Below are 27,354 nucleotides of genomic sequence, written 5' to 3' on the forward strand. Positions count from 1 at the left end.
GCTCTCAACGCTTCCCTGTATACCTACCTGTAATTTTCTTCAGTTAACCACTTTACATTTTGAGTCCTTTGAATACAACGATGTTGTAGAACAGTCCCATTTTCTGACAGGTTAGTTCTGACTTGCTGGCAAACACAGCTGAAAGCTGGCATGTGGCATTCATATTTCCAGTGCAAGGATGTCACTTGAGTGTACAGCTGTGTAAAACCAGCTCTGAAATCACAATTACATTGATCAGCTCTTTGCAAATGCAGTCCTGTGATTTTTAGGTAGTTGGACAGTTTATGTAAACACATAACAGCTTGTAACAGGCTGTCTGAAGTTTTAGGTAACGTAAATATGTTGAAATAAGAGAGATTTTGGTTTAAAGCCAAGGATCTGTTCAGTCAGATCTGAGTTTTTTCTTTTCACATGTTTTATTTTTATTAAGGAATGTACTTTCTTAGTTAATGCTATTTATACACACAAAGATAATTACATACAAAATAATTACAAAATAACCCATAACAGTATTTGTTTTGATTTCAAGATGTATTTCTCACATAGTATGCACAATACTAGCTAACATTCACCAGTGCTGAATTGAAATACTGACATTCAACAGGTGGCCTGTGTTCACTCCCACAGAGTTAATGGTGCTATTGCCTACATCATATTCTGGGCTATTTAAATGTTCCCTTATTCTGAATTTTCAGACTTGCAGTTTTATTAATAATGTAGATGTTTGTGTTACAGATGCTCTATTCTGGCCTTCTTAATTTTGTGACTTCTGAAATACCACTGTGAATGAACTGTCTGGCACTACCTACAAGTTGCTTTGCATCAGTTGGATTCAGCTTTAGTGTCTTGCATCCTCTGGGGACTTGTCAACAGGCAGTAGTGCTGAAAAGAACAGATAGCACAGACAGTGAATGAAAAGTTTTGCAGGATGTGTATGATGTTACTGTTGACTTAACATGTAACATCTCTTTAGAGGTTTTAGTTGGATTGCCTTGACAGGGTGCTTAGTAGCAAAACTCAAGTCAGTAGAAGGATGTGTGGGGTTGGGGTTTTAGGGGAGATTCCCTGTGTGTGTCCCAAGGGCAACAGTAAGCAATGTAAGTAGCATCACAATTATAAAGGAAGAAAAAGTATTTGGGATACTGAAGTAACTTTCACAGCTTTCACTGAGTTTGGATTGAGCCTAGCTAAAGGTTACACAATAAGAGCCACTTAAGCCAGAATCCTTAAGCGTAGCAAAACTCAAACCCATAAGACTGTGCAGTTCCCATGTAGTAAATGTGGATTTTGGGACCCTGTAGGGAGCTGGTTAGTTTTCACGGGATCTCTGGCCAAACACAAGAACCCAATTAATGTGTGAGTTTAAGGAGGAAAATCTGTCCTGTGTACTCCTGAGGAGGAACCTGGGTTAAATAGAAAACAATGCTTTTTGAAATATTGAATGCACACTGTTCTGAAGCACTGATGGAAGCTGCTGTGGAAGGGAGAGAACCCTGTGACCCCCAGAGGAGGGTTGTGCACACAGACCTGCAGACACTTGCAGGCTGCCCAATTGGTTGGCGCAGAATTGGGCAGGTTTCAGCTTATTTGATAGAAGAGTTCCCAGCATGTTGCCCAGGATTACAGAGGATGCCGTGAAATAAACTCATAGCTACTTTAGGAAGAAAATAGCTTAAAGCCATATGTCTTTGCTACAGAAGTGCTATTACTATTATTTTCATGTGAAGTTTGTCAGCTTCTCATGTCTTTTCATCTCTTTTTTTGAAAGAAGCTAAGTGCATTAAGGCAGCCACAAGCTCATTCTCTGCAGGCTCTGAGCTGACCAGAGGACATGTAGCTACAGTAACGCAGATGGCTGCCTGAGATAACTTACCCTGTGTCTCTTTACCTCTTACTTGCTCAGGCTCTTGTATGCCATCAGCCACTGTAGCATGAATTTTATGTGGGCTGGAGAAAGGAAACAGAGCTGAGTGTAGTGTGAGCAGAGCAACTATGTGTACCTGCAGCAAAACATGTAGCCAGACTGAATGCCTAACTTAGGGAAATCTGATGAAATCCTAAATGTGTTGTTTTTCATCATGTACTCCTCAGTGCTTAAATCAAATGCATGGGCAGTGCTTGATTTGATGCTCCGTTACTCAGCACATACAAATGGTTCATGTAAGTGAAGTAAGCATTTTTGTGCACAGACTTCTGATTTCTGGTGAAACAAGGAGGGGGGTGTACGTGACTTCTTAATATATCTTCTGTTAGACTTGTTGCATGTGTTTTAGATCTAGTGAGGCATTTACGTTAAAACATAGGTTGCAGTTGAATTCACCATGTGAATGTGTAAAAATGAATTATTCAGGAAAAATTCATAGACACAAACCTGCTTGCTTCTCAAAACCACCTCTTAGAACAGTACTCTCTCCTCACTCTGTGACTGCATACGTAAGCTGTAAGGCAGAAGTGCAAGGATGTGACTCGAGTGTAAATCCTTTTCCTTGTATCTGTCTGATAAGATCCACTGTCACTCTGTCTGGCCCTGAGTCATGGCACAGCACAGCCCTGGCAGTAGCCTGTGACAGCTTGTGCAGCACTTGGAGGCAGTCAGCTGGGCTTTATGGAAGTGACATTGGATATTTCCCCACGGCCTCCTGTAGGAAGACATTACTTCTATTGGAGGGGTTGGGAAAGAGAAACAAGTTTACTGGGGGCTGAAGATGTTGTACTAAAGGCAGTTTGAGGAAACCTTTAGGAAATACACTGTAAATATTACATAATAGTATTGTTTGGGCTTGCAAACTTTTGGAATGGTGCCAACAATTCGGCATGGTTTGTTTAAACAATTTAAGTAGGACTTCAGGGGCCTGCTGGTTTCTACACATGCAAGGAAACAGCATGTGAATGTATTCTTGTGAAATGTTTTGTTTTCTCCAGTTCTTACCTTCTGCTTGGGACCTGGACACCTATTTACCTTGGAGTGGCTATATAAGGAACAGAAATCTGTCAGACTTTTTTTGGTAGATAGAGATGTCTATATTAAGTAATAGAAAGAGTATGTCATTCCCTCTTTGTGCTTGCTGATTCACAAGAGCTGATATGTGCTTTCTGTAGCAGTATGCATTCAAAAAAAAGAGGATCTGCTCACTCTGAATCTTTATTAGTATTATATTAAACTGTGTTGGGGTTGTAGCTCTTATTTTTCATTGGCAAACTGTTAGTATAAAGTCAGTTTCAGGAAGTCTGAGATCATACTGTTGGTCCTACGGAACACACATAGATGGAGACCTGTATCATGAAAGCTTATTTGAAAAACTTAGAAATGAGGTTTTGAGAAGTCGTGTACATAACTTTACTATCAAAAGTAGGCAATAATATAAAAGTTTTTATTTTTATTGACCTCATAATATGGTGACTCAGAATATAGGGCATATATGCTCCTAAAATAATGCATGTGGCAAAATTTAAGACATGGCTGTTGCTTCCAAGTTTTTTGTTTATGTTGCATGGGATGCAAGACAGTGGTTCCTCTGCTCTCTTTGCTGGATGTTAAAACTGGCAGCAGGAGCAGGATGTGGCCTAAAGCCAGCTTAGATGTTGTGTTGAGAGCTATGGGTACCAATAGTGGTACAGCAACATAACCAGTGAAAATTTGCATAATACATATTATAAGCAAATAAATACTGTTTCTGTTCTTAGTGAGCACTTGACATGTTAATTCATTATTTGAACATGCTGGGATTTCTTAAATTATGACCACTCATCTTTTTTAATTATCTTTTTGGATGAACTGCCAAAGAGCACTGAAGATATAGGTCATATTTGAATATTGCTTTCTGTTTCTTTGCCTGGAAAATGGGGCTAAATAAAAAATTCCTATAAGCAAGAAAAAGAGAGGGGAAAATAGTGAGCAGGATGCAGGCTTCAGATTTTTATCCTAGACTGCAAGAAGCTTTACAGAAGGAGCAATTTCAACTTCAGTCATTTTGCAACTTTAAACTACAATAGATAAGACAGCAGGATTTTTTTCCAGGACTACTATAAACTTATGATGTCATAGCAAGAGATAGACGTGGATTGAGGCAGCAGAACTCTTGTTTGTAGCTGTGGTTTTGCTGGGATAGCATCCCAGGCTAACCATGGTATGCAGGCCATTAGCCCTTTGGAGTCAGCCAGGAGCTTGAGCTGGCAAAAGCTAGGGCAGCTGATCCAATTGAACTGGCTGACAGGTGTATGCAATACCATAAACATTATGCTCATTATAAAAGGGAAAGTTTACTGAGGACAGAGGACTCCTCTTTCTCCCTGGAGGGGCTCCCTCATCATCCAGCTCCTGAGGACTGCTTTCCCATTTTTTGTGATTGCTGTACATTCACTAGGCTGAGTATAATTTTATGTGCTTTTTATTGACATTAGTATTATTACTAGTTTTGGTGTTTCACTAAATCTGTTTTCATTTCAACCCATGGATCTTCTCTCCTTTTCCTAATGCCCTTTCTCAGCTGGGGAGAGGTCATTGGGTGATACAACTGCTATAGATTAGCCTCACATACAGGCTAAACATAGACAGTAAGTTTGTACAAAAACCTCTCCTGTAGCTCTCTAGAGCCTGTTAAAATATTTTCAGTAACTTTGTATGGTGATACTCATGTTGTATCATAATAATCCAACTAATATATCAGTATTGCTGCATTCAGTGTAGATTTTTTGCTACTAGCTGTCCCCGATGGTTGTCTCTCTGACCTTTGAAGCTGTCTCACAAAGTATCTGTGAGGTTGAGCAGTGCAGCCCATAAGCTGATCAAGTACCATGTCTGCCTCCAGGGACTGAAGCTCTGAGGGTAGGTTGCAGGTAGGAGCCAGCTGCTTGAGGGTGGTTCCAGCACATCAGCTCAGTGTGAAGATGAACTGGCTGCATGACTGGGTCTGAGGATGTCTTATGCTGGTGCATCAGCAACATCTGTTAATTTTCATCCTCCCATGGTGAGAATTAAGATTCTTTGGCAGCCCTTGTTCCAGATCAGCCACTTTGACAGTCTTGTAAAGTCTTCCATGGCATGAGAACTACATCTGAATTATTTAAAAAGCAATATGTAGCTAAAGAGGCACAGTCTTGCTACAATTGTTTGAGAAGGCTTTACAGTGTGGAGTTCTCCATTACCATTCTGCATTGCATGCATCTTGCATTTTTATATTTTTTTTGCGTTGCATTTAAGAGGATTTTTACTGCAAAGCGATGGTAGCAGAGGCTTAGGATCAAAGTGTGTGCATCTCCGTTCTTCAGTCCTGTCAGCATGATTTATTTGGGGGTGAAATAGCCAACACTATATTGAAAATGTTGTTAGCCAGCATAGAGGAAACAGTTTTGTGGTTCTGCAAGTAATGGGGTGTAATAACAGTCAAATGCAAGCATTAAAGTCCTCTAGAAACTTACAAATCAGGGTAAGTGAGGGTAGTAGAGGAAGAGGTATGTAGGTAAGTAGAAACATTGGCTCATAATCTTCACTCAGTGTAGATTTACTTCCAGATAGGTTTAAGTACTCACATTTAAAGTGTCATGTGCTTTCTTATATTTTCTTTGTTTATAGACCCAGTAAAATATGTAAGATCTTGTATTAAACTGTCACAAATAGCAGGTCTAGGTAAGCCCTTCTTGTAATATCATACTGTAATAAAGAGTAAGGATACCTCTAAAATACAGCAAGCAGGAATATCTTGCTGTAGTCTGATGACTAAGGTGTTGATCTTACTGTTGTGTCAGTGTGTAATCTGAAGATAGCAAGTCCTTGTTGACCTTGCCTGACCTCTTGATGTTGTGACTGATCTAGGCTGAGGAAGTGTGGTAACTTAGCTTTCTTCTTTTAAGCCTTTGTCTCACTGTGTTAATTTTAACTTCCTCTATTACTTTAGGAACAGGTGATATTTTCTTATGTATTATAAACAGAAACGTTTTCTTGTTCTGTTTAGGTTTGTTTGTTTGTTTCAAAGGAATAGTGACAAAAAGCATACTCCTTTATACGCATTGACATTCCTCCTTTGTGTGAAGTTTTACTCTGGACTTGTGCCTTGCACAATGACTTAGTCTCTTGTGCATTCGGAGTACTCCTGGTTGCTGAGCTTTCACAACTGTCAGTTAAAGTATTGAGTTAAACATAGTGTGGTGAAGGCACTGTCTTGATCTGAATAATGATCATGGTTGCAAATCACACAGTCTTGGGTCAGGATTGAGCCAGGCTGAAAAAAACAGTCCCTCATAGTTTATTTTAGTTAATTTTTGCTCAGTTATGTCACCCTGTTCCTAAGTTGGATGATTCAGCTCATGTACTTGATCACTTAGCCTTCAAGTTTTGTTTTGGACTTGTGTGTCTCACTCTCATTCATCCACAGGCTTTTTTCCTTGTAGTAGTCATACTTGGCAAGTACTCACAGGAGAACTATTTCATGTTGAGTTGTGCCTTGAAGAACTAGTTCATTATCTGAGGTGAGCAGCTTCTTTACATAGGTCTCTGCTTCCAAAATCAGGTGGCAGAGAAGTTTGCCTCAGCAAGCTGTTGGTTTGGTTTTCCTCTTTCGGGATAGTTTTTGAGATTAGGCAGTGAGGACAGTACTGTCTCACTTTTGTTGCTGTCTTATAATTACATTATACATCAGCTGCAACTGTTTTGTTTTTTGGGTTTGGTTGTTTTTTTTGGCTAAAATCTATCTAAATTTGAATTAACTAGTGATCTTCTGAAGCTGCTCTTGTTACAGCTTGGCCAAATGTTTCAGCTCCTGGCATAACAGCACCTTGGAGCAATCAAAGAGAATTACTGTGTAATAACAAACATCCTCTCTGGTTTCTTGTATAATATGGTATTTGCCTGTAGGCATTAAGTCACTGAACATTTTATGCTGGAATAGTTCACTCCAGCCCTTGCTCCTCTGAACACACCTGCTCCAGGCGTGCCGAAACATGCTCTTTCTAGTTGGTATTGATTCAGCAGCTTGTAAAGCTTGCAGTGCCCCTCTTGTGCTCCTCTGGTAGGTGGTCTCCACTGCTGCACCTTCTGCTCGCTTTTTTGTATACTGGACGCATTTGCTTGATCTCCAAATTATTACTGAAATTGTTTTCTGGGAGTGGTTTCAGTAACTGAGGTGATCTGCTGTGTCCTGTTCTGCTTGAATAGTGACACCACTGGTGGTACTTGCAATACTGATCTAGTACACTTGTTTCTTTTTTAACTGGCTTCTCCTACATGTTGTACTGGTACAGAAGGGGTCAGACCTACTCACAAGTCTTGCAGGGATTTGCTGGCTGTAACTTTTGTTACAATCCTAACACAGATCCAAACTTTACTGTGTTACTGAGAAAATCCAGATAATATAAATGAACTACTATTGATAGTTACTTTTGACAGGCTGAGGAATTGCTAATTCCTTACTGTAGAAAATAGATACCTTTAACTTCTCTGTGGTTTTAGCTGTTTGGAAATTTACCTCACATTTTAATTACAGAATGTATGAAGTGCATGCTAGCAGTTACACTTAAAGGTTTTTAAGAAATATATATCTATTTAAAATTAGAAGGTTGCAAAATGTGTAGCTGGTGTATATCTGCAACTGTTCCAACAGATTAATACTTCTCTACAAGTGAGCTACAGAAAAACATCGAAGCAGTATTTCATAGGACATGCTGGAATTACTGGTATGTTTCAAGATAATTAAATACTACTGGAGTTGTAGCCTTTTTGTCATTGTGAATTAAAACAGCGATTTCCCATCTCTGTTCTTCCCGTTTAGTTTTCCCTGCACAAAACTTTTCTCTCCTGCTTTGTCTTGTGCTTTTTTTAGTACTGTTTCTTTCAGCTAAGTTGAGGTAGCAGTTTCTGTTAATATCTTTTTTTTTTCACTCCTCTGTTAGCAAAATGCACCTGTGTTTGGCAGCCTATGGCCTGGGAAAAGAGAAACAACAGACACTGACAGCCCTTGCTTACAGCAATGGGACGATCTGTAGATACTTTCCAGGAATGAAAACAGAAGGCTGTTCCCACACATGTAGTGAGTCTGCTAGATAATTTATGTACAGTATAATTTAAAAAAAACCCAACCAAACAACAAGATACGGGAATAAGGGTACTTCTCAAAATGCTCTTTCAAGTTGGCGTTTGATGTTTTTGCTGGAAATGCTGTAAAAATAGAGAACAAGACTGAGTATGCCTATGGTGTGGGTGTAAAAGCCAGTTGATCAGTTGATCAGAGTTAGTTATACCTCACGTTGCTTGTTGGTAGGACTAGTTGAAGGATCTGATTTATAATTAAGATGCAGTAGGACTTCTTTTCCTCTTAAAAGACAAATTTCTGTTTGAAAAATTACACTCAGTACATCTGAGTGTATTTTAGAAGACAGAACACACTTTGCCATTTATAAACAGACAAAAAATATTCAATTCTACATCACCAGGGAGTCTCTTCTATTACTTCTTGACTAAAGAATATGCCTGGGATTTTTAATGAGAAATAACCTGGATCAGTTTTAAGATTATAGCATTCACCCTGGTTGAAGCTAGTGAGTGAAGGCATGGATGTAGTTAGAACTCTTAAGTAATGGTCCTTTCAGGAAGTTAACATATCTCAAGTTCCTCCTTTATGTTCTTCCCCAAAGACAAATATAAACCTGATACTTAACAATATTTTTTTTTGTTGCTTTTTTCCTTTTTTTTTCTCCAGAGGAGACTTAAAATGGTAGCAGCAGATAAACATTGTTCTATAGGAGTTATTAATCCAAAGAAAATTCAGGTACAAAAGGCTTATTTGGTGCTACAAGGGTACATTGCAAATATCCCATCCAACTGTGAATATTAAATCAATAAACTGTTCCATCAAAAGTGATTAATCTTAAAGCATAGTTTGGGAAGGCAAAAGCTGTGTGCTTTTTGCTTGCTTCTGCCCACCATCCACAGACATGCTAAATAATTTAGATTTCTGTCATTCCAAAAATAAAGCTTTCTTCAGAAAATCCTGCCAAAGAATAAACTGTAGGGCAGTAGCACGATATTATATTTTTTTTGTTGCATATGGCTAATATACATTGTTTTAAATTATCTTCTGTGATGTTGCAAATACTATTTCCTGTGCAAAGGAGTATATATGTCCAGGGCAGAGGAAGTTCTTTGGGTTGGAGATGCAGAATTTTTAACCCAGTCATTTTTAACAGTTGGAGCAGAAGCTATGGGTAACACCCTGGTGAGAGAAATTAGAACATGCATGCCTGCATAATTTCTCCTGTGAAATGAAGAGTGAAGAGGAGCCAGAGGAGAGTGGAAGTATAACACAATTCCTGAATGACAAAAGCAGGAAACTTTTCAATGAAAACTAATTACTCTGGTTAGTATAATGCTCTATGTTGGCATGCAAAGGCAACACTTAACTACTCTCCTGTGATGAAGCAAAGCCACACAGATTACCTGTATCTCGCAGGCTGCTCTGCTCAGCCAGGCTGCTCAGGCAGGGAGCGCCGGGCACCAGCCAGCATGGTGGTCGTTCAGTCTGTGTCAGGATTCTAGTGCAGGGAAGTGAAACTTGTAGTATCTCAGTTATGTTTCACAAAGGAACATGCCTCCCAGTATTGCTCCTGGTTCCAGGTCTGGACTTAAAGCTATAGTGAGCTGTGCTGCTTTTTGTGTCAGGGAACCAAAGCAGAGTCTGTGTGCCTGTCCACGTACCTGTGTGCTCTGCATATAAAACTGAAATAACATTTTGTTCATACATGATTATGTTTTAATTGATTGCCAGAGGTGGAGTAAGATTCATTCTCCAGAATCATATCTTGGATATACATAAACTAGTTTGAGAGTCCTGAGTTGCACATTTAGAGCCCATAAGTTTTGCTGCACAATAAAGTGTGATCAAACTAGGACAGAAACATGAGGCGCTGTGTTTCATAGCGCTTGCATCTGCACCAAAAGCTGTGGCTTTTCACCTGAACAGCTTGAATCTAGCAGAGCTGCATTCTTCATGGTGCTATTCAGTGATGTTATGGTGGGAAGTCCTTGTGATGACAACTTTTGCAGCCATGATTCATGTTTTAAGGATGTGTCACTATCTGTTACGTTTATCTAACAGGCACTATAATAAATTGAATGTAGTGGCTTCCCTTCTCTATAATTCTGTTCTGTCTGTGAAATTCTGGTAGAATCAGCTTAGCACGCATGAAAACAGTGAGTGATGCAGCTAGTACTTGGTTTTAAAACATACTTAGAGAAGAGTATAAGAGACTGTCCTGTACTTCAGAAAATCTTAACACATGGGGAAAAGAAAATAAAACAGACCTGCTCATGTACTGCTATTTGCTGTAATAAATGCAGTAAATCAATGCTCATATGCATTGCGGAGAACTCTGGCCATGCATCCTAAATAAGTCTTGTATCCTAAGTAGGTGTTGATATGCTTCAATATGAACATAAAGCCAAATGAATAAGTCTTGTATCCTAAGTAGGTGTTGATGTACTTCAATATGACCATAAAGCCAAATGAAGTATCTATCTCTCCATTGTGAAATCAGGTTTATTACAGTGTAATTTCCTTCTAAAAACAGGTCTCCTTTTAAGGACTTTTATCTAAAATAACTAATGAATGTAATGGCATTAAATAATAATGTTACAATGTCAAGAATAACTTCTTGGTCTCTTTGATCTTCATTTCAGCTAAAGATATAAAATTCCACTAGAGACTCTTGTAAATAGACTCCGTTAATCCAAACAAATTGTTTTGAAAAACAGCGACTATAATAGATGTTGATTAAGACAGTGAATAACCTTGAGTTTGAATTTTCAATACAGCTTGAGTTAACTCCACATTAATTGGAGTCACGTCTCTAAGTCATGTTGTCCTGCTCTGAAATCTGCATGTGGCTACTTCTGCTTGTCTCAGCTTTAATGAATCATTCGCTTATTTCTTGGCAGCAGCCATTATTGGGCAGGAAAACACAGTTCCAGGTGTTGTCATGAGCCTTTACAGCCTCTGCCTGCCTTCTGCGTGCTGCAGCTCTGTGCAGCACAGGTGTTCCTAGCAGCATGGAGTGTTGGAGGGGATGAAACACAGAGATGTCTGTATTATTTCCAACTGGTGTGCTGATGGGGACTTTCTTTAGTGGTCTTTAAGTCTTTTTTCTATTGTAGAAAAAGTTCAAATTTCCTTTTTTTTCCTGTATCTGTGTGGTTGAGTAACATTTGGTGCGTGTGTAACGGAAGTTTCTGTGAGTTTGTGTGCTGCTTAGTTTTTTGTTTTGCCAAAGAAAAAGAAAGGATCTCATTTGAAGTGATCAGTACATATGTTATTTATGTTTAGAAAAAGGAATACGTCTGGTTCTGACAACACATCATTTATTTTTTTTCATGCTTCTACAGAATGCACCAATTGATATAATTATCACAATTAAGAGTGTCAGTGGAGTTAATAGAGAGAAGTGCCCTGAGAACTGCAGTGTCTATATGGCTTGGCCCTTTGTGCACTTCAGGGACCTCATTTCTGATTGCCTTGTTCTTTCAAAGTTCCCTTATGGGACAGAGGAACAACTAACTCCTGTAAAGCAGCAGCTGGGTCCACTAATGACGGGCAGTATGGACTTGTGCTCTGCTATACATGAAATTCTCTCCAGGGATAGTCCCTTGGTATTATCCCAGCAAGTCTTGTGCTGTTAAGTACCGTCAGACAAAGTGGTGCCCCTCCTTAGTGCACGCAGTGCATGCTGCACTCAGTCTTACTCAGTCTTCTGTTGCTAGAAACATGGCTCTGGGGCAAATCTTGTGCTTTGTGGATGTTACCAGACTGTTCCAGCTAGTCCAGAGGAACACAGGCAGAAACAGGGCTGTATTGTTTATCAGTTCCTCACAGTGTAGACCACAAAGGAAGCAGAGAGTTTGCCAGACATGATAGGAAGCCTTGGTTTGACTCCCAGGTCTTCCTGGAAGCTGGTTCGCCGAATTACAGTTGAAAAAGAATTGGTGTTTTCTAGACTTTCATTATCCTTTTTTTTTTTTTTTTTTCCTTTTTTTGGCCTATTTTCCTTGTTGCTCCTGTTTGTGAATGTTACCTTGTGTGGAGACTAAAATAGCAAGTCAGTCTGTGTGACTGGTGATGGGAATGAGAGTGAGCTTGGTTGTTGGAGTGCTCAACTTGTCCTTTATCGCATTCTCATCTGAATTCAGTTTCCGCAATGGGAGGATAGCTGCAAGAAGGTTTAAGTGCCAACACGTTGAATAGCAGTGAAGAGTAGAACAGGAGATGGCTGAAAAGCCAAAGGGAAAGGAATTGGTGCCCATATAAGGGATGGCAGTGGTGCTTTGGAATGTGCATGTTAACCCCAGGTTGTAAGCTTCTAAGAAAAAGCAAAGGAGCAGCCGTAGGAAGAGGTAAGAGATTTCTCAGCCATGTCAAAAGAAATGCTGGAAACAGCATTTATGTATGAATATTGCAGTGGTGTTGTTCAGAACATCCTTGTGGTGCTGGAGATGTTGTGGGTTAACAGGGCTTGGTGCCAGTATGTCGGTAATGGGAGGAGGGGGCAATGTGATGGTGTCTTGCGTTTTTTTTGCGTGAGATCTTCTGAAGGGGGGTTGTTATATTTTAAAGTTGAAGCATTTGTAAGCCTCCCTCTGTAGGTGTCAAAGGAGGAGAAGCTACTCCAAAGGTTGATTTAGAACAGTTAAATTTGGTATCTGGCTGGATTTCCCTTTGGAGGAATTTGTCGGAGGAGTTTTTCTCTTTGTGTTAGCTATAGAGAGCCTGTGGTGGTGCCCATCTCAAGTTGTTAGGCTTTAATGATTATTCCCTAACTGGGTGTGTAAAATTCCAATAAATGGTCAATGAAAACTAGCGTATTTCATTTCTCTTGAGAGAAAGGAGCTTGTGTTGTTCATAATGCTGCAGTACTGAAGAACATGGTGCAGATGGTTTGGGTTCTGTCCCTACCCTGACTCCGTTAAATACAACTTTCAGATATTTCAATCTGGTTCTTGATACCTGTGTACAACTTCCAGTTATTAAAGTTTGATTTATTTAAGTGTGTGTGCAGTGGGGAATTATTAGATTCCACATGTCATCTATGGGCTTGCTCTTATTAAATTGCTCTCTTCTGATGGTCCCTCAGAGCTTTAAGAAAAGATTCAGTTGTACTTGGTAACTAGAAAAAATACATTTAAAAAGAATAACTGTAATGGTCATTGCAGGAAACAAACAAAATTAATTTAGCTTGCTGTGCCAGAGTGCCTTCACATTTTGCTGGAATTAAAGGGTTATATCTTTAAAACTACATTTTTAGTCAAGATGATTGTCCTGGTGTTTATGGTATTATAGCAGCATAGAAATTTGTGGCAATGTATGAAGAAATTTTTATTTCAGCTCTAATCATAGGCAATCTAAACATAACTTACCGACTGTGAGAAGCACATTTAACATGGTAAACTGTCAAATATATGGTTTAACTGTCAATCACTTATTCTTCTGAGCCATCACTGCTGCATGTGTACTACTTATTTTCTTGTTATGGGGAGAGAGTGCATATTTGGTTTATGCATCTTCTCTAAGCAATAAAAGTCAGTTTTTCCAGCCCTAGCACTGACACAATTACTATCAACTTCTGAAAAAACTGAGTACTGAATACAGATGGAGGCCTGAAGCTACCCAACTGGTGCCAAGGGAAGCAGGGGTTGAAAACCTCCTGTTTAAGTTTTTGCCAAGTCTGTACTTGGTGCTTACAGCTGCATTCGTAGTTGAACACTGAACCATTTCTGTGTCCCACTGGCATTAAAATACAGAGTGTGATTTTTCAATATGAATTGAAGGCACTTGGATTTAGGTTTGTTTCCATGCTTTTGGCAAACGCAGTGCAATATTGACCTCTGTTGCAAGAAACTAACATGAAGATTACAAAACTTTGTGAATCTGGATTTCTTTTAATTGCATGCTGCTCTCACACTGCCTCTTAGCTAAATAGGTAACTAGGAGCTTAAAAAGAATGTTTGATTAGAGTAGTTGGTATTTCGTTCTCTGGTGTGTTTTTTTTCTGACCTTCTCTCTTTTTTTTTTTTTTTCTTTCTTAGTCTTCATGAAGAAATCATTGACTTTTATAAGTATATGTCTCCCAGACCTGAAGAAGAGAGAATGCGGATGGAAGTGGTGAACAGGATAGAAAACGTTATCAAAGAGCTCTGGCCTAATGCAGACGTGAGTAGGACACTCTTCTGTTTGTTAATATATAAAAGCAACATTTTGTGCCTCTTTACTTTGTGATGTATTGAATATTGAAAATACTGTTTATTTTTTTTAATTAAAAAAAGCCAGGAGGATTGCTGGTCCAATGAGAAAGATAGTATTTTATTTCTAGAATAATACAGGTTAATGGTTTCTTTGGCACATGGGACCAAAACCAAGCTAGACCTAGTATAGTCAACGGAAGGGCATGAGGAGTGGCAACACTTAGTCTCATTAATATTTATTTACTAAGATTAAGGAGGAAGTATCAGGCATGCATGTGCTTGTAAAATGTGATGTTAAAAAATACCTTCTGAAACTCATGGCTTGTCTGAAAAAATCTATAGCAGAGCTTCTAGTCCAAAGACCTTCTTTCTTGAGGAAGTCTATTGAGGTGCAATGCCACCAATGCCACGTTATGTAGACTGTGGTATTTTTGAAATGCTGTTAAAATAAGCTCAAATATCTTACAAATGTAAAGGAACCAGGCTTTTGTACAGAAAGAAACAAGTCTGTAGATCTCTCTATATGTATCTATTAGATATATAATACCTCTAATGCCTCTTTCTACCAAAGACAGATTTTTGCTAGTACTTTAGTCAGTTGAAACAAGAGTTTCTCTTGTGCAGAGCTGTGCTCTTTTTAATAAAGGTTGAATTAAAGACAAGTAGAGAAGTTGCTTTTACAACTCAAGGTAGTTTATGGGGACACGGTCGGACTTTTAGCATAATTGAATCTAGCTTAATTATACAAATAACTAACATGGTGTTCATTTCTAGAATGCAGATTTGTAGCCATAGTCATCTATCTGTAGATAGCAGTATCTGAAAATAAGGACTTGTTAGCTGGGATGGCAAACCAGAGCAGCAGAATCTATAGTATAAGAAACGCGCTTTGATCTTGGCACTGTTAGATACAGTGTTTTGACGTTAGTGACTTAAACCCACTGTTCATTTCAGATCTTAGCCTGATTTTGGAATGAGTTTTTGGAAACTGACAGAATATGACAGAATATGAATTCTGTATAAGCTTTGTGTATGTGATGTGTGATTTTGTGTGTAGAACATACATTTTCAAGAGGATCCACGTTGTTATGAACAACATATTAGTAACGTATAGTGCGGAAGGACCACGCTCCGCTCAGTGTCAACTGCCTTTGCACACTTAGAGGGAGTTGACAGAGCCACTACTACATGTGGCTGGTCATTTTCAATTGGAGCACAGCAAATAACTTTTACAAGGAAACAGTGCAAGAGATTTCAGCATATCTCACAGGTGTTGTGTAGCTGCTGTCTAACCCTGTTAAACAGTGGTGTAATCCCTAATCAAGAGCAGGAGTGGGCGATTCCAGTCTGACAGACAATAGTATGGGGACCAGTGCAGGTAGGAAACAGTTCTTGCCGTGGTACACCCTGCCCAAGGCTTGTAGTTGGGGATTTCACCAGAATAACTGTTTGCTTCTGATTTCACCAGAGTAACTCATTGCCTAGAGAAGATGCTGCTATTTCCTAGACAGGTTTGTGGGCTGCAGACATAACTAGTGTGATGGGGTGAATGGGATTATTACCAGGGGATCTTTCATTGTTACCACTAATACTATGATTGTGGCACCAGAACTTGGTGCTGTTTGTAGGACAGACTCAATCTGTAAAAGCTAGGTCTTTAATATTAAAAATTATATATATATATCACTTCAGGGGCTTCAGAAAATACTCTTTCTTTAAGCTACTGAAACTGGGTTTTGTAGCCATAATCTTTTAAAGAAGAGGAAGCAAATTACAAGCCTTTCCACACAGTGACATATGACCACTGAGCTTAGCTGTAATGTTGACTGAGAAGCAGCGCACACCATGAACTGAAGTTCACTCTTCAACTAGTGCCAGTTAAAACTGCCATGTCCATCTTTCTTTGCTGTTCTTGCAAGTATTGGAGAGCAAGAGCATGCCGGTTCCTTTTTTGCAAATCAGTGGCTGTTCTTCAGAGACAAACTCTGCATTTTGTCTGTTGCTGTTACGTCAAGGAAGAATTCTCCTCTTGCATACCCTTCTGTTTTCTGGAGGCTAGGAGGGAACTGAATGCTGACAACAGCACGCCAGGTTATAAACTGGAAATTACTGTAGTGTTATTTTTCTCAAACTTGCTTTACAGATCTGCCTGGGAACTGAACTGCTGACAGTTTTTTGTAATTTTTCAGTAGTTTGAGTTAATCACTAACCTTTTGGAAATCTGTGTTGGTTTAACTACTTGTAAGCTTCGAGTACATGCCCTGGGAAGGTGGAGTGTTATCTGGTCCAATGTCCTCAGCTTTAGCTGTAGTGTAAAGTGATAAGTTAATGTTTAAGCTGTTCTTTTTGAGTCATAGATGTAGTGAATCCAGCTAAAATAAACTTGTAAGTTGAACATACACATTTAGTTTGTAGTTTCTCACATAACATGGAGGTAAGGCATACTCTATAAAAATAAGATGCCAAGAAAAGGAAAATCAGGCTTCATGAATCTAAATGTATAAAGTGTGTGGAATGTGTCTGTGCGCTTTTTTTTTTTTTTTTTCCCCATTCCACTTAGGAAAAGGCTGAAAAAGCAGATGGAGGGGGAGTAAAACTAGGTATCCTAAACTGTTACTTTATTTATAGAAGTTAGCAATTGTGTCATTTGCTCTTACTCAAGGGAATGTGCTTAGAAGGAAACATTCCTAGTAAGTGAGAAGTGTTCTTGGCATCAGCAAGGCTCTGACCATAAGAAAGGCTTTAATTACACTGATACTGAACAACGCAAAATGTTAAATGAAAGCATTTTAAGACAAAGTTTTTTGACCAGTTGAGTATGACAATTTTGATATGGAACAAATAAGTACTTATACAGTGGAATTTAGGATACATTTGTCTTAATGTTCTCAGCTTTGTATTTGAGTGCTAAATGGCCTTGTAGACCTGAAAAGAGGTAACAGTGCATACTTCACACACTTAAGGTATGAAAACATTATGATTTGGAATGGAAATAGAAAAATGAACTCTATTTAGTTGGGTGAACTTCAGAAAATTCTACTTAATTCTATTTCTTCTTAGAAATTCACTACCAATATATTTTTTGTTCTGATGGAGGGATTTTTTAGAATTGAATATGAACAAGTTAGCAGAAATGTAGACTAAGTAGTAACAACAACATACAGAAGTAGTTCACTGGATACTTGTTAAGTCATAAGTTATCTTACGTATGTAAATACATAACTCATTCCACATGGAATAAAACCATAATCGGCAGTGTTAGCACACCACAAAAACTAGTGCTCGTATCCTTCAAGTCATAACAGCATCCTGTGTTTGGGGTGCTTTAAATATGTACAGGGCTATAGAGCTTCAACAGTTCAATTCTGATTTGGTAACAAATCAAGATCCTTTAAAATTTCTGTTCACATTTCTCCACTATTGCATCTCCAGATTTGATGAGGGAGGATTGAAGTCTGGGTGTGGGTTTCTTTTACAATAATGCAGTGTTTCTCATACTCCAAATCATTGTACAACAGCAGATGTTGTCTCATTCCTTTCAGTAAAGGTCATATATGTTGTATCAGTAAGTTTATGAATACTTTCAGAGTTGTTTATTCAATAAAGACTCCTTTTGCTCTTGAGTTGAACACACTAGTTAATTGGATAATGTGAAAGCACATTTAGTTTTTTCTGAACCATCAGTGGCTGTTTTATTGTGCAAAAGCACTTTTCAGATATTTTTGGTGGCCGAATAAATCTGGTTTGACTCAACCCAGACAAAGGATGCCTTTATTATTATCCTGGATTAAAAATAGTAATAATTATTACATTCTTAGCTTTGTGATGCCTTTATGCTTTTGTTAAGGTCTAGTGCAATATTGATGTTAGCTCTATGGTATCTCTTTTCTAGTTTGAGAAGCTATGAACTTTTAACATTAAATTTGCTGCCCATATGTGCTTTTTGTTGGGGCTGAGGGGGTAAAAAGAGAGAAGTGATACAAAATAATCAAGAGGAACCACTGATACTGCTCCTTAGTCTACTAAAGTATCAAGACACTGAACTTGCAAAACATCTTTTCCTGTCTTCCCCTTTTACTTATCTTGAAAGAGAAAAACATAAAAAGTGGGACACTTGACATACAAATAGGTGGCAATCAAACCAGTATATGAGACTCATTACAGCATAATACACAAATCTGTGAGGTGGCTTCAGGAGACACAACAGAAGACTATCTGGTTGAAAATGGATCCGAATGTTTACATATTTTTTACTTTGAAGTTTCACTAGTTCCTCTTTGAGACTTACAGTATGAGTCTGACCTCCCTGGGAGGCTTGGCTTAGTTAATGAGAAGGTGGTTTTGGACATCTTACAATGGAAACCTAATCATTTAAACCTCCAGTACTAGGAAAAGTCCAGCACAATCAACTAAATCTGTGGGACACGAAACTTTCTGAAACTTTGTTATTTAAGTAGAAATAGACAAAGTGATGCTGCTTGCTCTCTAGTTCAGAGGGAGAAAAAAAAGGATAGTGAATATTTTTTTTTCAGTAGGCAAAGCCAAAGAAATATATTAAACTTAGAAGATGTGTTTAAAAGCTGAAAGGTGTACCTTGACTTATGAAAGCAAAAAAGAAATTAAACTGATACAGAATTTATGTTTTGTCATTTTGTAAGTGTTTAAAAATGGTTTGGCTTATGGATTCTGCCAAATTTGGTCACAGTGAAAATTTGTACATTACAGAGAAGGTTTGTAATAAAAAAATCAAAGTTATTCATGTTTGTGAGTAATAAAAATGAAGTTTAGCTGTTTGTACTACATTGAAGATGTAATATCAGTCAAGAGTACTTCTGTTCATAATATGCCTGTTAGCAATACCAAAATCTACCAATGGAGGGTAGCAATAACCACCCTTTACAAGCAACTTAGTAGAACTTGTTTGTCTTCTGAAGCCTGAAAATTGGTTTTCATATATCGTGTTCTTGTGTTTCAGGTGCAGATATTTGGAAGTTTTAAAACTGGTTTATATTTACCTACAAGGTTAGTAATTTTTCAGTGTAAATTCTGTTCAGGAGGAGTTTGTGTAGTGATGTATCTGATCACCCAAGTTCTGTGTTCATTGTGTGTATGCTTGTTGTATTAAGAAAATGTTAAGATATTAGTACTCTGCGAAGTGTACAGAAATGTAGTAATTAAGACTGTTAACTATAATACCTGTGTCTGTGTAGATTTTGCATGTATCAGATTTTGCATGTATCAGTAAAAGCTCTGAATGACCATGTTGTCAAAAAAGACATCTTGTGATTTGGCTGCATTAAATGACTGAACCAAAATAAGAGGTTGGCCTTAAAAGAAAAGTTAGATTTTATCTCTACAGACAATTAAATTGAAACATTTAACATTATCATGTTAATGCCAGCATTAGCACTGATGAATAAACAATACATACAGAGCTCTGTTTTTCTTTCAGATTTCCTTTTGTGAAATCTGTACAATAGTCAACCTCTGCTTTTCAACTTTTATTACTAGTTTTCATAAAGAGAAGTAATTAGCCAGGGACACTAGTATCTTCTATATAGAAATTGTACGTATTTTTGACATTTAAATAGAAACAGAATGAAAGGCTTAAATAGCTGCTGGGGATAAATGCATTTAAACACTTGAGTTCCATACTTCAGGAAGATGAGGAATTAATGTCTAGTACTGACTGCAAGTGATGAGTACCCAAATTGTAGTTTTGTTTCTTTTTGAAAAAGAAAGTATCTGTCAGATACTTCAATATGTGCTTTTAGTCTAAGGAGTTGCTGGAAAGCTGAATTGCTTGGTTTCTGTTGGAAAGTCAGAATTAAGGTGTGCAGATACGCATTATTCTCACATTTGGTCTTGTTTTTTGGCCAAACTTTCAAAGTAACCGAGGTGTTGGTAATTGATTCCCAGTTGCCTTCTAGCAAAGCTTCCCTTTGCTTTAGGTTTTCCCCACCCATCCGTGTAGCGCATTTACTTTTCAGGTTCTGGGATTCAGAAAGGCCTGCAGTGTGTTTTTGAGTTTGTTATTCTGTGTCAGAATTTTACTTAAGCAGATATTGAAGGTTTGGGCACATGGTTGTTTAGCTGCTGGGTCTCTGTGTTATTTTGCAGGCAATATTGATCTTCAAGGTGGTAGCAGAGCTGCTTTTTCTCTCTTTGTGTGCATCAGAAACCTATCTCCTATTGTTAACTGTCAGTATCATTAGTGCGTCTAACAATAATTTAGTTTAGAAGCATCCAATGGCATTTCCTGCTCTCCAAGCAGGCTTGAACATAGTTTTCTGAAGCTGCCCAAGAGCTGCCTGTCCTTGTTAGCAGAACACTGTGCAACTGAACTGCTGCTGGACTTGCCTGCTGCCGACATGGCTCGTCGGATGAGATATTTCATCTAATGCAGATGGTTAAAGCAGTGTTGTTTGTGAATCAGCAGACCTGTAGAACCTACAGAGGGGTGGGGAGCATTCCTAAATTTTCTGGTGTTTTCTGTTACGCAGTTTTCCATGTTACTGAAGTAGCCTTCTATTGTAACTGCAGGGTTATATGCTTGCCTCCTTTGTGTTCCCAACCAAGCAGGGGAAATGAAAGAAGTTGAGGAGGAGAGAGCTTGAGCTCTCACAGTAGCCATCACTGGCTTCAGTTTGGGTGCTCGAGCTCTCACAGTAGCCATCACTGGCTTCAGTTTGGGCACTGGCCACCTTTTGAATTTGAGTTTAGGCATCGAATTAGGGTGTCAGTTCCCTGTGTAGTCAAATGAAACATGTATGTGCATAGTGGGGAAGTGGGATGGAGACACTTCATCAAGGAGCTGAGTTAATGGGTGAAGTTAATTAGAGTTTGATCTTATTAAACAGCATGTTGCTTCCTGAAGTCGAAGTTACCACATTTTCCTTTCTCCTTCCGTGCTCCCTGTTCTTGGCACTACAGGCCAGCTGCTTACCATGTGCCCACTGGTGCTCTGATCACCCAGAAAAACAACTTTGAGCTGCCAAGAAGCAGGAAATTTCCCCAGGATATTTTGGTGTTTGTTTTCTTTTTTTTTTTTTTTTTTTTTTAAAGGGCAGAGTGTTGATGGGAGTTGGTTTCTGCCAGGCCCATTAATGTGTTGAATTGATTTGTTGTGGATTAGACAAACACCAGTCCTGGGGCAAAGGAGGAGAAAGGGCTGTGCATGTGGGAGTAGAGGATGGGGAACAGGACTTTCTCTTTCAGTGACAAGCTGTTATATCAGTCTTACTGATAAAACAGCCCAAAGGTGGTGATTCACAATAAGTTCATTTCTTGCTCTGAATCACTCTGGAGACACTGATCCCTCTGCTGACAGTGTGGCCTTGAGGAGACTAATCTCAGGCTTTGAAACCTAACTGATTTGTATGTGTAACTGTCTCCTTCCCTTGGTAACCTGAAGTGTAAGAGTTACCTAAGAGTAAGAGTTCATCCTCGCCGCTCTCCTCAGAAGATTAAGAATAAAGTATTTGTTTAAGCTGTATTCTGCCAGCTTTATTCTAGTTCTGTGTGGATGTCAGTTGTTTATCTTTTGAGTGTTTGTCGTTCCATTTGAATAAATCTGTGTTTTCTTTCCATTTCAGTGATATCGATTTAGTTGTGTTTGGAAAATGGGAGACATTACCTCTCTGGACCCTGGAAGAAGCGCTTAGAAAGCACAATGTAGCAGATGAAAACTCAGTAAAGGTTTTAGATAAAGCAACTGTAAGTTTGGGGGAAGTGGGTCTTTCCGTGTTCCAAGCTAAATTTCTGATCAAAGGAAGATCTTGGTTAAAAGGATGAATTTTCATAAGCAGACTATTTTATATATAAATTTGAAATAGGATCAATAGAACCTTTTATTTAGTATGGGTTTTATTACTGACAGAATAATGGATAGTGCTCTAAGAGAAACATTTCTTCTGTTGGGGAAGATTATCAGATTTTTCCATACTGCACAACATACACTTGCTTTTAAGTGAGGTTATACTGGTCATTGGTGTGAGCTAATTTGATTAGATTTGATTAGATTTGTGAATTTCTGGACTTGAGTTTGTACATGCATAAGGAAATGTGTGTTTTTTTCTTTCTTATGCCAAGTAAACAGATCCAGACATTTTCACATAGAAGCTGTAAATACAGCCTTGTATAAATATGTAATAATATGTCTTGTGCAGGTTACAATTCCATTATAACTTCCCAGCTTTTGCTAATTATAACAGTATGCAAGAGTGTTGGGGTTTAAACAGGTATCTGACTGATGGCTATATTAGTAGAGAGAGGTGATTTGGAAACCACTCAGGAGGTGTCAGAGTGCTCTCAGTATCTTGTGCTTCTTGTTTGAAGATAATTTTGGTGAGGAATCAATGACCCACAATGACACAAGCCTGTCTTTTCTTAAGAAAATCTATTACCCTCTATCTTTATTTCTTAAGTATTTGTCTCCCTCTGGTGTTTGTTTTTCCCACTAGAACTGTGCTTCTGCACCAGGAACTGACTAACAACAATGTAATCACCTTGAAGTCTTAACTTCTGTTCAACAGGATAGTGATTTGAAAATAGCATTTAGGGGTTAGAAAAGTAAAGATTATGTAAACAAATTGGCATGAGTGTGAGTTGGCAAATGGACGGAGTCCTGTTTTCTCTGTCTACCTTGTCTCTACAAATTCATAAAACATTTCGGTTTTACTGGTGCGTATAAGTATGAATGTAACCAATAGTGTTTTGGAAATTTGCATTGACTTAACTTGTCTTTCTTTTGCAGGTACCTATTATTAAACTGACAGATTCCTTCACTGAAGTAAAAGTTGATATAAGCTTTAATGTACAGAACGGGGTTAAAGCAGCCCAGCTTATCAAAGATTTTATCAAGGTTAGGCAACACTATAATAGAAATACAGAGCTGAATATTTGATTGTTTAATTTTATTTTCTGTTTTACTAGATATGTGCTTTCATTCTTTTTTTTTGCTCTCTGAAACTATTGTGTGACATTCTTGGGTTTCAGCTGCATTGCCCTAAAAGGCATGAATATAGCAGAATGTACAAAGAAACTACGGAGAAGTTGATACAATGACTAATGAAAATGCACTAATACCTATCTTAAATGTCTGATCTTCTAATTGTGGTTCCTTGAACCTAAATTAATAATAACCACACATTCCTGGAGAAATTAGGAATAAACTTGTTCTTGGTTGTTACTGTGGCTAATTAGGTAGAAAAAGTTAAATTTATTAAGTTAGTGTTCAGGCTTCCAGTAATACCTGTTTTGTAGATACAAAACATTATCTTTGTTTAATATGTAGGATCATTGTGTTAGGATTAATGAGCTTTTGTATTTCAAGTATCATTACACCTGTTTCCTTCCCTTTCCCTGTTGAGTTCATTGGACCCTCCTAGTAAATGTCTTTTTCTTGGGTTTTCCTTTTCTGTATAGAGACACCAAGTGCAGTTGAGTTTCAGTTAAGTGCTTAGGTATTACTGTTCTACTACTGACTGCTTTGGTTTTTTAACTGAATGGACAGCAGGAGAATCAAAGTATTTCAATAGCTAGACAAGTAAAACTCCGTCAGAAAACTGTAAAACTGAGTAAAGCAAATGCTTTCAATCATAAGGGTTAGAAATCATGTACATCTGCTTTAATCATGTTATTGAATTGCAAGAAGTCTTCTAAATCTGGGGGGATTTTCAGTTGCTGGTGAGTTGAATCTACAGCCTTAAACTTGTTTATCTTCAGATCCTTTATGTACGTTTAGTAGCAAGTATGAAAGTAGCTCCGTTTGCCTCTACAGTGTCTATTTCTTTAACCTGTAGAAGGGCACAGTAGAAAAATCTCTGTACTTAGTTCAGTTTCAGTAGGGTAATATGAGCACTTGTCTGTGTTGTCTCACTGGTGTGTCTACCTGTGCCCCCAGGAAGGGGGCAGGAGCTATTTGTGGCATCTGGGCAGGCACAGGGCAGGGCCTTGTCCCCTGGGGTGCAGCCTTGAGGTACCCCAGTTCAAGAGCAGAGCCATTTTGGTGACAGCAGCCAGGGCAAGGTCACAGTCTGGCCAGTGACTGGCAGACAAGTCCCCAGCAAGGAGGCTGAGGCTGCCAAGTCAGCACGCAGCAGCACGGCTCAGGCAGATGCCAAGGGGAACAGCTGGGATGAAAAGCAGCTTGAGCAAAGGGAAGGATGCCCAACAAGGCTTCCCACATGGTGCTTTCCCACACGGTTGTTTTTCCAGCAGCCCAAGCCAAGGCCACACAGCTGTGCCACACTGGAGCTGGCCTTGAGCATGGGCAGCTGAGCCTGGTGTGGCAGGGGAGAGGTGACACTTGGCTCTCACACACAGCAGGTACTGGCTGCACTGCCTCAGGGGCCACTGGACCTGGAGAAAACTTCATGTGTACTTGCCAAGAGACTTCATTAGTATTCTCGAGGATCTCTCTCTAAAACACTTGCAGAGCATTCTCTTGGGTCTTATTTTGTCCCACATAACTTTGAATACCTAACTGAGGTGTCATTTTCAGTATTACACTTGGAAATGCGTATTTCTCCTTATCCAACTTATTTAGGAAGTCTGAGGCAGCTGAAGCCTTAATTAAGGGTTTGCAGTTTCCTGTGTAAAGTCCTGTCTTTAAGTTTTGGTATAGTCAACTTCAGCTTGTGATTGAAGGTTCTTAGTAGTTCAAAAAGGTCATCTGGGGATCTGTGGTTAATTAGGGCTTCCAGTACCCTCTGTAAGACTCATGAAGAGAAGATCTTGGAGAAATTCTTCTTTTCCTGTAATATTTTGCAACCTCAGATACCGTGATCCACTTCTTTTCTCTGACACTATGGAATGTTTTAGCTCTGTGTTGTTAAAAATAAATGATATTATTGAGCCTGTTGTGCCCCTCCCCTTGTGAGGGGTTGTACAGAGTGCAGGCATAGCCCAACTCCATTGCTGTCCCAAAGGGCCATGTTCTCCACACGTGCAGTGTATGCACACCTCTAAGGGAGTCCATGTGGACAAACTATTAAAGGACCAGTTCCCCAGAGGTAAGCATTTGGCTCCTTTGAAAATGTTACTGTGGTGTACAAATTTAGAAGACTTGTTTTAAATTCTGAGCATCTGAAGAACTTGCAGGACAGAAGTGAAGTCTCAGTCTACTTTGGCACCCTTCAGTTGTAGCAGGAAGGTTTTGTTACTGACATGGACATCTTCATAGTTCATCCTTTACTTTCCTTTTCATTTATATGAGTAAAGCAAGTGTACTTATGTATTCAAACAAAATAATTCTGATTTTATGAGTCAGTATTTTTTTTTTCTATTCCTAATATCTATCATTGGAGTTGAAGAAGTGAAATACCAGTCTTGATCACAGGCAGAGCACTTGTCTTCTCCCGTTACTGAAAGCAGTAAATTAGAATTACACTTAGCTTTGAAGCTTAATATAACAGTTTCAATGTGCTTTCTTATCATCAATTGTATATAAGCATCACAGCTTCCTAACACTTTTATTTGTCTCTTTCAGAAATATCCTGTATTACCGTATCTAGTTTTAGTATTGAAACAGTTCCTTTTGCAGAGGGACCTTAATGAAGTATTTACAGGTGGAATCGGTTCTTATAGTCTTTTTTTAATGGCTGTCAGTTTCCTTCAGGTAAGCTTAATGAAATCTTTTGATGCCGTTGTGCAAAAGGACATTATGTTAAGAAGGAACTTAATCTTTTGATTTGGTAATTAAAACTATCCTGTTACGGTTTTGCAACCTCTTTTAAATTAAAAATAGACACATGCCACCTGTCTTTTGTTCTTTCTGCCATACTGGTACTTTTGATTTTAGGGATGTTTGGCATATCTGCTGGTATATGGGTACCAGGTACATGTGTCATTCATGGCAAAAGAACTTGACTACTGTGTAACTGACTAGGTTGGGGTTAGATGCAGCTGTCCTTTGTACCACTTGTTTCCTGCTCATACACCCTGTATGTGCTGTAATGAACGCAAGGGAGTTTTGCTGGTTCACCCAGGTTGTTAGGCTGGCATAAAATGTGTGTTTTACAGCTTTCTCTTAAATGTAAGAGAACAAAATGCAGGAGCTAAATCTATATTGTTGTGCCTGGGGGAGAAAAAATGTTGTACAAATACAAAGTAGCCGAGTTACCAGTCTCCTCCTTTTGCTTGTACTAAATGTTATTGTGTAACTGTGTGTATGTCTGTACTTAGCTAGGTTGTAGTCACTTCCAAACCGGAGCCTCTACCTGGAGCTCAGTGTTTGCGGAGCGCTAGTGCAGTTGCCTGCTGAGCACAAAAGAAAGGAAGGCAACAGGCAAAATCTCTTGAAACAAGCCAAAGTCTCTCCCAACTCCAGTTTTTTTCTTACATTGACAAATAGCATTCCCATTTGCTCCTGCAGGAAAAGAGAACAAGTTTTGTATCTGTTACATTTATGAACTGTTTTTGTTTATAATCTCACACAGGCTGCATATTTAACAGTAGAAGGGATCTTTTACATAGCTGTGTGTGTTAAAAGCCTGTGCTTGTATTGCAAACCCAAGTTTGTGAAGTGCAAATATCTTTGCTGTTTTACAAGAACCCTGCCACTAGTGCTGGAAGTTCACTTACTGAACTGAAAGTTCAAATACAAAAATACTAATACTCACCAGCCTTATTTTTAAGAGGTAATTTATTTATAAAAGTTTTTATAGTATCTTGTTTTAAAAATGCAAAACTGCTTTATGAAGGAAAAATACTATGTGTGGGCATATTAGCTGTATATATTATGCTTTATTATTTATTATTGTATATAAACATGTATACTGTGAAAAAGAAATTGCACTAAAAAGGACTTGGGGTCTTAAGAAAATTAATTCTTTTCTCTCTTCTTAATAGCTGCATCCCAGGGAAGATGCCTGTATGCCCAATGCCAACTATGGTGTTCTTTTAATAGAGTTTTTTGAATTATATGGACGTCACTTCAATTATCTGAAGACTGGTATCCGAATAAAAGATGGTGGCTCTTACGTTGCCAAGGATGAAGTGCAAAAAAGCATGTTGGATGGCTACAGACCATCAATGCTGTATATTGAAGACCCGTTACAGCCAGGTATCCTCATACACCGAGATTAAATGTATTGACTAAGAAAAAAATTGAGGGCAATGCTTAATCTGGGGGA

At 38.6% G+C, this 27,354-nt stretch overlaps 1 protein-coding gene across 1 annotated transcript in view; it reads left to right on the forward strand.

The window, feature by feature from the left end:
* Positions 1 to 27,354, forward strand: part of TENT4B (terminal nucleotidyltransferase 4B) — a 38,724-nt gene that overhangs the window by 3,511 nt on the left and 7,859 nt on the right. Inside the window, exons 2-7 of the mRNA XM_051629440.1 lie at positions 14,063 to 14,186; positions 19,194 to 19,240; positions 21,814 to 21,934; positions 22,974 to 23,081; positions 25,710 to 25,838; positions 27,071 to 27,284. Of these exons, the coding sequence (XP_051485400.1) occupies positions 14,063 to 14,186; positions 19,194 to 19,240; positions 21,814 to 21,934; positions 22,974 to 23,081; positions 25,710 to 25,838; positions 27,071 to 27,284 (743 nt within the window). The remainder of the gene's footprint in view (positions 1 to 14,062; positions 14,187 to 19,193; positions 19,241 to 21,813; positions 21,935 to 22,973; positions 23,082 to 25,709; positions 25,839 to 27,070; positions 27,285 to 27,354) is intronic.

Source organism: Apus apus, chromosome 11 (assembly GCF_020740795.1).
Source record: "Apus apus isolate bApuApu2 chromosome 11, bApuApu2.pri.cur, whole genome shotgun sequence".
Lineage (NCBI taxonomy): Eukaryota > Metazoa > Chordata > Aves > Apodiformes > Apodidae > Apus > Apus apus.